Source organism: Psittacula echo (assembly GCF_963264785.1).
Source record: "Psittacula echo genome assembly, chromosome: 21".
Classification (NCBI taxonomy): Eukaryota; Metazoa; Chordata; class Aves; order Psittaciformes; family Psittacidae; genus Psittacula; species Psittacula echo.
This window is the reverse complement of record NC_137757.1, coordinates 2,850,639-2,862,257: the sequence shown is the minus strand read 5'-3', so window position 1 is coordinate 2,862,257 and position 11,619 is coordinate 2,850,639. Positions and strand designations below refer to the sequence as shown.

At 48.7% G+C, this 11,619-nt stretch overlaps 1 protein-coding gene across 1 annotated transcript; it reads left to right on the top strand.

Moving 5' to 3' along the window:
- Positions 1-5,481: 5,481 nt before the first annotated feature.
- LOC308228883 (zinc finger and BTB domain-containing protein 8A-like) lies at positions 5,482-8,184 on the top strand (the record flags this gene model as incomplete). Its single annotated transcript, XM_080632498.1, is given in 4 exon segments — positions 5,482-6,300; position 6,303; positions 7,184-7,356; positions 7,683-8,184. Coding segments are annotated over 4 exon segments (1,326 nt in total). The 3' UTR covers positions 8,016-8,184.
- Between the last annotated feature and the right edge of the window lie 3,435 nt (positions 8,185-11,619).

The window sequence follows — 11,619 nt, the reverse complement described above, 5'->3', positions numbered from 1 at the left end:
GGAAGGGGTGCGGGTGGGGGGTTCACGTGCCGGGCTGAAGGTGACCACCACAATGGTGTTTCCTGTTGAACTGTCATGTGCTGCTTTGTTTTCAGTGGAGTCCTTCAGCCTTTGTACTTAGGGTGTAGTTTAGCCGCATTCTTGTGACCGGGTGTTCGTGTAAAGCTGTTTGCTGTGCTTTCCACTTAGGTTTTTGAATGTTTTTCCTCCAGTCTTTCACTGTAGATGCAACCTCCACAAGCTTTGAGAAGAGGATGTGGCTGGTTTACAATATTCATATGGTGCTTGACGAAGAATCAAAAATAATGGGGTTAGGGAAGTTATTTCTAATATAATCTTTTTCTCAAAGGGTTTTAAAGGCCCTGCAGTTTTGGTAGCTTCAAGTCTTGGCTCGGCCTCCCTGACTTTGTTTGGGATTATGTGTTTGAATGGACTTCTGCACATAATTGCACTGTATTTCATGAAAGGGATACATGCTGCACTGGTATTTGTGGTGCATTAAACATCTCGGTGCAAGACCTTGTATATCTTCCAAATGTGGTCGTTGAATTTCCTGCTGTTTTGTAAGGCAGTTTCATAACTGAGGTCCTTTGGTCTAGATGAAATGAGGAGTTCTTAGAAACCAACCCTTATTTGTAGAAGTGACACAACTATTCTGTGGATCTTGGAGCTTTTTGATTGTCTAGAAAATAAAACTCTCCATGAGGGTTGCTTTGATTTATTATTTTACCATTCAAAAGTTGCCTGAGCAAACCTGGGAGTGTCTGGAATAAGGCTCCAGTTGGAATTCTGGGGATGAGAAATGAATATATCCATTTCTGGTGACTGCGAGCAAGATGTTGAGTGTTGGTAGGAAAGGATGAAAAGGAAGCTGCCAACTTGCAAACCAGCTTTGGGGACGGGGGTGGGTTAAAATATCTTTTATAGTAAGAGCCCTGGTTCCCTCAGCAGTTGTTGTAGGTTTATATTCACCTGCACTTGTCAAACTCTTTAAAGCTTTTACTTTTTCATGTTGGGTGAGCAAAAGCCACCCAAGTGGGCAGCAGCCACTGGTCCTGGCTGGAAGAAAACCCAGTCATAGACCTACAATAAAATGGGTGCAGGAGGGGGAGCAGCCTCCCCAGTATTCTGTCTAGATCATTTGAAATTATATTGGCTATTTCACAACCTATGGTATTTAAAACCTGGGTGTACCTGTTGATTGGGAATGTCCTGAATCGAAGAAAACCAGAATAACCCCTTCTTCGTTTCCACTGGTTTCATTCAAGCAGGGAAATCTGTTCACTTTTCTCTTCTTGGGATCTGTAGGGTTAGACTTTCTGGTTCAGAAGTGCCTGGGAATTCTTCATTTGGTAGTATTAAAGGGTTTTAGATCCAGCTGAAGTTGCCTGTGAAACACCCCTTCAGGTGTTCACACAGCAACTTCTTTGGGGTTGGTTTGTTGTTATAGGCAGGTGTTTGGATACTGGGAAATGAAAAAGAAAGAATTAAACCAAACCAAACAGCCACCCCCAAAAAAGCCTCTCAAAATAACATGCCATACACAGGAACTGTAAATGCTGTCCCCAAACACCCCAGGGCAATATCCTGGAGGCCAGCTCTGTGTTCTCATCTGTCCCATCTGAATCTGATGCGTCCAACTCGGTTTGCTTTCAGGCTTTCTCTGAGTGTCCATCTTTGACATTTTGTTCCTGTTTTCACTCTCCTTTTGCTGTTTACTGAACTTTAAAAGGTAGCAGATGATGATTGTGAGCAAAAAGTGCTCCAGTACAAGCAAAATAAGGGTACTTCTAAAACCAAAACCAGCCAAGATAATGCAGTATCCAATGTTAAGCAAGTTGTTTTGATGAGAAAGCAGAGTAGCAGAAGAAGGGGCTGATAGCCAGCACTCTGCTTCCGCAGGGATTTGGGATCAATGGTTCTATGTGGGAAGAAGATGCTCTGAGCTGTGGGTCTCTGTGGTGTCAGCTTTGCAGCACTCACAGACAGTCTGGGACACGCTCTGGGGCTGTGTGACCCTAGCAGCCTTTTCAGGTTTAATAAGTGGATGTTTTCCAAGGATCAGTAACAGAGGTGCTGATGTTTTCTCCCAAGTGTACCTGCCCCACTGCGGGATGTGTGTGAGGGTGGAAGAGAGAAAACCAAATTGAACCAAAGCTGAGAATCCCTGTGCATCACCACCACACATTTACCCTTTGTAAGGGGTGGGGATCACATCTTTAAGTGCTTTTTGTAATGGTGTTTTTTCTACAGTGGGGCATTACTGAGTTCATCTTTACTCTATGTTGTGTGTACACTATATATGTTTATATTGTTGTATGTAGTCTGGTTCTTTTCTAGTTAAAGAACAGAAAACATTAAATAAATACTAATCTCACAGTAAATCTACTTTCCCCCCCCCCCATTTTTTTTCTATGGAAAATGGGTATTTTTCGATGTCTATTTGAATTCTGTTGGTACAGGGTTAGGATTTGGGTTTCTGGTGAAGCTACTCACAGGTGATGCTTGTGCTGCCTCTGCTCATGCCACATCAAACCTCAGATTTCCCCAGGCTCTGTGCTCTGTTGAAGGTGGGTTCCTGGGTGAGCTGGTGGAGGGAAGATTCCTCCCTGTGCTCAGGGCTTTGGGACAGGGTATTACCACTTCCTTTCCATCCTGAAAAGTGATCTCCTGGTGACCTGGAGGCCAAACAAGCCTTTGTGCCAGAAGACAAGAAGGATGCAGCTGGGGACCTTCATGCAGAAATGACATTTGGGTACCAAAAACCAGGGCAGATGATGCAGAATGTGGGTTAATAATTACTGTACCAGCTCTAGGTCATTTTAGTAAAGTGCCCAGAGAAGCTGTGGCTGCCCCATCCCTGGCAGTGTTCAGGGCCAGGTTGGACACAGGGGCTTGGAGCAAGCTGCTCTAGTGGAAGGTGTCCCTGCCCTTGGCACTGGATGAGCTTTAAGGTCCCTGCAGCCCAAACCAGTCTGGGATTCTGTGATTTTTTCCTAGCTTGGACCCTCTCGCTCTGCAGACAGAGCTGCACCAGACTTTGATCCCTTCTCTTTTCCCCCCCTACCCACTGCATGTTCCTGTTACATTCTGCAATGAGTATCACAGTGAGTGTGCACCATTAATGGCAAGAGCTGGGGGCTGGGGGCTGGGCTTGTGCTGCTTTACCCTCAGCAGGGAATGACAAGGACAAAGATGCTGATGGCCTTTGGAATCACTTCTGCTGGTCCCCTCTTGAGCCTGTGATGTAAAAGCAAGATAAATGACAGGAAATCCACAGGCGACGGCGAGCAGAGGGTGAGCACGGACCTGTGAGGTGCCGTGGCTGGAGGAGGCTCCTCAGGTGTAGGTACACCCCATAGAAGTGGCTTCAGTTGATAATTAACACCGTTGCCCAGTGGGCTGCAAAGATCCATGTGTAATACTGTGTAAATTCCAACTGCTTTCGTGTTCAAGGATTATTCATCCAGTTGGTCAGGTCCAGAGGTACTGTTGCAGTCTTGTGCAAGAACAGGTCTCAGGGAAGGTTTTAAAGCGCGTTTAAAGGGATACAGAATCTCCAAACCCACAGCTTCAGACGGTTGAAGAAAGGATGTTCATTGAATGATAGGCTGGTGAAAAACATTGTTCAGAGAACTGGATACAAGTTGAATATGAATAATTGTATATGATATACTGGCAAAGTGTTTCTAGCAGGGGAAAGAGTATTTAGATGTCTTGCTACAGTGGGGAAAGGAACAACAATTGTTTCAAGATGGAACGACTTGAGTTCATGGGAAGGAAGGCTGAAAAGGACACAAAAGATAAGGGAGGCAGAATGGATCCCATGGGAAAACAAGTATTTGTAAGAAATAACTGGAGTGTCAAGAGCACCAAAAAGAGAAGAGCCTGGGGGTAAGAAGAGGAGGGAGCAAGAAACCAAACTTCGATTGAGGGAAGGTGAGAGGCTCGGGTACTTCGTTTGTTCAGAAGCTCACAGACAGGCACATGGAAAAGCCAATGTTGCATCTCGTTTAGAGGAAGCTGCAAAGTGAAAAAGAGAGGATTTGGGTCACCAAGGCTCCTGCTGCCCGTGAAGGTGTGAACAGGGAGCGCTTAGGGCATCGCCTGCCTCTCGGGCGGCGAGTGGGTGCGGGGCGAGGCGAGCAGCCCCGGCTGCGGGCGGGCGGGCGGAGGCAGCCGCTGGGCTGCGCCTGCAATCGGTGCGTTGCCCCTTTAACTGTGTCCCCGGCCCTCGGGCGTCTCTGTCCAACGCCCACGTCAGCAAATACCTTTTGTTTCTCTCCCGTTCGGGCTCTCGGGGCCGCGGGACCTGCGCGTCGCCTCCAGCCACTGCCAGCCCCGCCGCGGGGCCGGGATCCCGCTCCCCTTGGATCAGCGGCAGCCGCCCGCAGGACCCGCCCGGTGAGTGGTGGCTCCAGCACGCCGGTAAGGCCGGGCTGGGCGCTGGGATTTGGGGGCGAAACCGACGCCGGAGCGAGCCCCGCTGCGAGGGCGGCTCCGGGCTCCTCGGGCTGAGGTTTCCGTGCACGGCGGCCCCGCGGAGCCGATCGTGGTTCGGGCTGCGCGGCGTCCTCGGCGGGCGCCATTTGCAGCCCCGGGCGCGGCTGGAGGGAACCGGGCGCGACAACAAAGGGCTGCGCGGGAGCGGGCGGCGGGGCGCGGCGGGAGGGGCGCCGGCAGCGCGGGGACGCTGCGGCCAACCTGGGCGGCCGCGACTCGGGACACGCCGGGCGCCCGGCACCGGGTGGCGGAGCGGCGGAGCGGCGGGGAGCGGCAGCCGAGGCTCCGGTACCGCGGGCGGCTCCGGGCTGCACGCCCAGCCCAACGCAGCGCAGCTCTGCCCAGCCCAGCCCGGCTCGGCGGAGGGCAGCGCTTACTCTTCCCGAGCACCGGCGGTGGCGGGCGCCGCGCTGCCCGCGGTAGGAGCGGCCGCGCGCAGCCACCAGGCGCCTCCGCGCCTCGGCGGGCGGGTCCGGGCGACCCGGGCGGCCGAGGGCTGAGCGGCCAATGCGGCCGAGCGGGCGGGTGAGTGACGGCGGCCTCCGCCAATGCCGGGCGAGCCCGGGCTGGGAGGGCTGCGCCCGCCGGGGCGTCGCGCCGGGTCCGGGTTCTGGTCCGTTTTGGTGGCGATGCGGTAGCGGCGGCTGGCGGCATGGACGCGGTCCCGGTCCGGGGGAGCTGCAGCGCTCCTCGTCTTCCCAAATAGCGTGTGGCGGCCTCGGAGCCCAGCGGGCTGCACCCGCCGGCCCTGCAGCCTCGGAAGGAGACGTTGCCGGCTGCAGCACAGGCGTTCCCATCGCGGTTCTCTCCTGGGAACGTCCGTCTGTGCGTGCTGTGGTTCAAATAAATCAGATTATTCGTAAGGGTAACTGCAAAATCGGACCTGACGTCGTTGGCTGAGTTGCACAACGCTGAAGTCGAGAGACTTGATGGTTTTCTTTATTTTTCAGAGCAACGCTTCATTTCAGCTGCTCTGGAATGGAGATTTCTTCTCACCAGTTTCACCTCTTGCAGCAACTGAATGAGCAGCGCAGGCAGGACTTGTTCTGCGACTGCAATATCCTGGTGGAGGGGAAGGTCTTCAAAGCACATCGCAATGTGCTCTTTGCCAGCAGTGGCTATTTCAAGATGCTGCTCTCTCAGAGCTCAAAGGAGACGAGCCAGTCGACGACAGCCACATTCCAGGCGTTTTCTCCCGACACGTTCACAGTTATCCTGGACTTTGTGTATTCAGGGAAGCTGTCTCTGACGGGTCAGAACGTGATTGAGGTCATGTCTGCTGCCAGCTACCTGCAGATGACCGATGTTATCAGCGTGTGTAAAACCTTCATCAAGTCCTCCCTGGACATCAGTGAGAAGGAGAAGGATCGTTACTTCAGTCTGTCAGATAAAGATGTCAATTCGAATGGTGTGGACCGGTCCTGCTTGTACAGCTCAGGCTGGAGGGCAGAGGGCAGCCCCCCACACTCACACTTGAGTGCAGAGCAAGGGACATGTATGATGGGTGGGAATGCATGGAGTGGTTTCAGCTACTACCCAACTCCTCCGAGGAACACCTCACAGCAGCTGTCTAAACACGAGCAACGGCAGGACTCCGGGAAGAAACCCCGGCACCCGGGGCCACAGCCACCCTCTGACATCCTGCACTATAAGTCCAGTAAGCTGGAGGAGAGGGCAGCCGAGCCCAGCGGGCACGGTGCTCCGGCTGAGGAGCAAGTTCAGATTGAAGCAGAGGCTGAATCTCCTCATGTGGGCTACCAGTATGGGCAGGGCTCTGATGTGATGCCGAGGAGCCTGGCTGTGCCGCAGCCGGAGCATGAATCACCCCGTTCCTCCAGTAAACTGAAGGCTTCGAAGGCAGAGGAGCAGTACACGAGCATGCCCTCCATCCTGGGAGTCATGGGCAGCTGGGCTGAAGGTGAGTGACCACTAATGCTGCAGGGGCATGGTCACCTCTCAGCATAGGTTCTGTCTGCAAGTAAATGTGCTTTACTGAGTGTACAGTATCCACAAAGCCAGCTGGTTGTCCAGAAATGTAAGTTTGGAAAGCTTAAGTCTTAATTTTGACATTTTGAAGTCCATGGTTTATTAAAACTTTCAAAGTAGTGGCTCTACAGCTTCATCTTGTGAATTTAATTTGGGAGCTTTGGGGATATTTTCCAGCTTGTTGTAATAAAGCCAACAGCCCCCTCCTTTCACTCCTGTGTGACATACAGGAAAACACAAGATCTCTGTGCTTGAAAAGACCTATGAGAATATTTTCCTAATAAAAGTTATTTGCCATTCTGCTCTGTAGGATGCCTTTTGCTGAGTGTTACATGACTAGATGTGTTATCATAGAATCAGACTGGTTTGGGTTAGAAAGGACTTTAAAGCTCATCCAGTTCCAACCCCCTCCGTGGGCCTCACACTAGACCATGTTGCCCAAGGCTTTGTCCAACCTGGCCTTGAACACTGCCAGGGATGGAGCATTTACCACTTCTTTGTGCACCCTGTGCCAGGGCCTCAACACCCTCACAGGAAAGAACTTCTTCCTTATATCCAACCTGAACTTCCCTTATTCAAGTTTAGACCTATCCCCCTTGTCCTATCACTCCAGTCCCTGATGAGGAGTCCCTCTCCAGCATCCTTATAGCCCCTTTCAGATATAAATCTGTTTTCAAATCACCTTGTTTCCTAGCAGATGATCTGCCCAGGATGAGGTTCAAGTGCCCGTTCTGCACTCACGTGGTGAAGAGGAAAGCTGACCTCAAGCGGCACCTGCGGTGCCACACAGGGGAGCGGCCGTACCCCTGCGAGGCGTGTGGGAAGAGGTTCAGCCGACTGGACCACCTCAGCAGCCACTTCCGAACGGTACGTACCCCAGGAACTGCATCATTTGCTTAACGTGTAATTAACCACAGTATGGATGGATCTGGGTGATATGGTGACTCCTGTAAAGAAGAGGTAATAGGGAATTAGGGCTTGCTGAAGTCAGTTTGAGGCATATTTTGTATGAAAGTGGATGAATTTGTTTGTTAACTGATGCTCGCAAAGATGCAGAGCTGAAGCGGGCAGTTACTGCCTCTCAAAATGAGTTAACGGTGCCATTTCACACTACTCCAACCCTACTTTTTGTCATCTTAAGCCCCACTTCTTTGTGGATACATTGTCAAATCCATTCCTTTCCATTTCCCCAGATTCATCAGGCTTGCAAGCCCATCTGCAGGAAGTGTAAGCGCCACGTGACGGAGCTGACGGGACAAGTGGTCCAAGAGGGGACAAGGCGTTACAGACTCTGTAACGAGTGCTTGGCTGAAGCTGGCATAGACAGTATCCGCATTGACTTGGAGGCGGAAGCACCCCTGGAATTTCCACCAGATGGAGACAAGGATTCCAGGTGGCACTATGGGGAAGATAACAGATCGGATGTGGAGATCGTGGAGGATGGGTCAACTGACTTGGTCATTCAGCAAGTTGATGACAGTGAGGATGAAGCAGACGAAAAGGAAGTAAAACCAAACATCAGGTAGCTGCCAGACAAGAACTAGGAATTCCCTGTCAGAGGGAGAAGGCACTGTCTTGACAATACACCCTCCACCAGCCTGTTGTTAACCATATAGAGACAGTGGTTTCTCCTGAGCAGGTCCGGACTTGCATGCATCTACGGACATGCCGTTGCATCCGTCCTGAGTTCTGTGATCAGAAGACCCATATTTGCTTCACCAGAGATGATCCATCCTTAAATCAAATAATGGATGAAGAAGAGAACTGAAGTACTACATGGATAACTGTACAGGAGCCAATGGGGCACTTCTCAAACCCTCTTTCAAGAGAGTGAGGTCTAAATACTTCAAAAAGTCACACACCACGAGATTGCCCATTCTTTAAACTAGCAGAGATGTGGGGTTTCAATGTAACATCATCTGGTGATTCAATAAGTATAAATACCCCGACACCAGAATATAAAGACAACCTCTCTTCAATATTCAGAAATGAAGATAATCTTCTATGAAGTCTTCATATTATGATAAGGAAAAAAAGGCAGCTAATTGACAAAAAGCATATCAAACTGTTTTAGCACATTTGTCTGGAAAAGCACTTTCTTGTAACATTTCTTAGAGTCTGGAGAATCTTTAGCAGATGGTTTATTCAAGACCTATTTCTTTACAAGAGAATAAACACATGAATGCTACTCCTAGTCAGCACATCAGAGAGCAAGTGATCACAGATGAGGATCATTACTTGATGCCAGTAGATGTTTTATTCATTCTGAAAATAGAGAACTCAGACTGGGCTCTCTTTTAATAAGGACCAGTAAAATACTTTCTGGTTTTTAAACACCTCTCAGAAGTGCCAGACTGCCGTGGCTGGTAGCCCTGTGCCCACAGCTTGCTGATGGCAGTGTCAGCCTCTCCATGCCACCATGAAGGAAACAATCCTTCAAGGTTACTTTAGTTGGTGTTTTCCCTTCTCTTTTATTTGCCAGTCCTGGTGGCAGAGCAATTTGTACAGTATATATACCATAGCACTAGACATGGAACCGAGGAGACCCATCTGAAACCATTGACAACTCTTGTTTGTATTGACCTGTGCTCAGTTTAAACTGGTGAGTTTTAAGATGGAATCATTATCAGTTTCTATATCCCCAGAGCCATTCACTCACCGGGAGAATATACTTTAACCTTTTCCAGTCTGTACCATATGCCAGTGAGAATGAGATGTACCAGGAGCTCTAGACATCATATTTGTGTAATTTCACCTACAATTAGAATCCAAGAAATGACTAAAGGTGAAGAAAGTTTATGTCTATAATGAAAGCAGCCATTTGGGTTTGGTACTTAGGGAGTTTACAGTGTAAATGGGAGAGGAGCAGAACAATGCTCCTGGGTGCTGCTACTCTGTGTTTGCTTGGGCAGACCCGAATATGAACACAGCCTTCATCCTACAACCATTGAACTCATGGCTATAGGCTTAGAAAACTTTAATTCTTTTCCTTTATACAAGTTTGTAAGCATGTTTGGCTGAAAGCTGGGATTGATTACAGACAATCCCATATATACACTATATAATCTCTTTGCCAGGGACTGCTCAAAAGTCACTATTTTTATTTATGTAAAAACTGTATAGCTTTATCACTACCATCCTTAGCAGAGAGCAGCATTATCATGCCAGGCTGCAGATGGCAGCTCGTGGGTCTCACACAGCAGATTGAGTGCTTCCTGCTAAGTTCAGTGGAAGCATTGAGCACTCTTCCCTTGGAGAAGCATCTGCTTCATCTGCTCCATGGAGATGAGATAGGGTATTTTGATTGTTCCTACAGGAATTATCATCTGTTGGCTTAGATTTGGGATGGGGGGGGTAAAGTGGGGGGCTTCTGGTGACCCATATGAAAGTGTCTTTTCCAAAGAAGGCTTCCACTTGTTTTGATTTTCTGTTCCACTTGGGTCAGGAGTCCACAGAATGGACTGGATGGGACACCAGCGGGGTGATTCCTTGGAGCTAATTATTCCCCAAATACATATTAATAAATGGCTGAGAAACATTCCTGAGCAACCTCAACTAAATCAAACATAGAGCAAAGAAATATACGAGCAAATATAGAATGACTTTTAGCAAACTTCAAGGGAGAATGCTTGCTGATATCAAGTTTAATAGATCTTTCCATTTCCCTTTACATGAAACACAATAAACTGAAGGTATCTGTGCCTGCTGTCCCAAGGGGGGCTGGGATTAGTCTCTGTGTGTGTTTGGGGATGGCTTAAGGGGAGGGGAAAAGAAAGTGCCGCTGTAGGTGTGAAATCTGAGCTGCCAGCTATAAAGATGAGGCTGCTCCTGAACAGTGGGAGCATTTTTAGGAGCGAAGGGATTTTGAGATCAATACTCAAGCTAAATGGGTACCATAAATCTAAGGATACTGAGGACCAAATGCTTCAGAAAATTATGTGAAGTGGCTATAAGTGGGCAAATGGAACAATCTATCCATGTGAAGGCATGTCCTTTTTAAATACAGGCAGATTAATTGTTGATTTGCCTGGCAAATAAGGGGGTTACTGCTTTGATACGTTACTTGCATTCTCAGTAGCATAACTAGATGGCTGTAGTAATTTTTGAAGTATCTTGCTAAGCTTTAGCTCCAGACTGCCATTCCCACAGGTCAGTTGTGGCTTGTAATTTAAAGAGGCTACCAGTTTTACATTTGTTGCCTTCATTTCAGTTGTTCCCTTATTTTTGTATTGCAAGACAAGATAAATGTTAAGTGCCTTCTGTTTTTGACATCCTTCATTGTACATAGCCAGTCATATATTTTGCTTGTCCTTCTCTTACATGAAAGTAAATCCTCTCTGTTTTCTGCTCACCTCACATCTGCTGACTGTCTTCATCATGTTCCCATGAGGATCACACACCACTCCTTAGCAGAAGTAACATTTTCTTTTCAAGGAGGAAAGTAAAGATCCTCCAGAGCTGTTCCCACAGGGTTTAATTTCCTGATTTGAAGGTGTTGCTTTTAGACCTTTGTCAGGTCTGAGGTAGGATACCTGGTTTTAAATGCTAGAGAAGAGGGGAATAGAACTGCACTGGTTTCTGCTACTGGTTGATCACTCAGAGTCTGTTTCTATCCTGGCTCTATAGAGCTAAATAACAGTGGAGATGTTTAAGTTGTAGTGTAGTGCTGGAGCAGTGTCAGAGGCAGTGTCCATGACTTGGCTTGACAAAGCCATGGCCGATGGGATCTTGGCACCGGCCTTCCTCCTGTGGGAGGCGGAATAGAGATACCCAGAGCTCCCCCACGGCCACAGGTCTGATCCCTCTCCAATTGCTTTTGCTTTTTATTATCTTTTCCTTGTACTTCTTTCATCTTCATGTTGCTTTGACTGCTCTTAAATACCACTTTGTAATGCATGTTTTGATTCCAATACATCATTCTCCTGAAATTTGCTTTTCCATTCCCTGTTTCATCTAACATTGGAGGGAGGCCTCTTCACATGACATTCCTCTTGGATACCTTGACTCCCTGTGCAATCCTGGTGTCTTTGTCCTTTTCTCCCCTCTCTCTGTCCTTTGTCACTGCCAGGTGGCCTCCTGGGCACAAGGCGTAGCTGTGGACTTGGCAGTGCTGCGGTTAATTCTTGGACT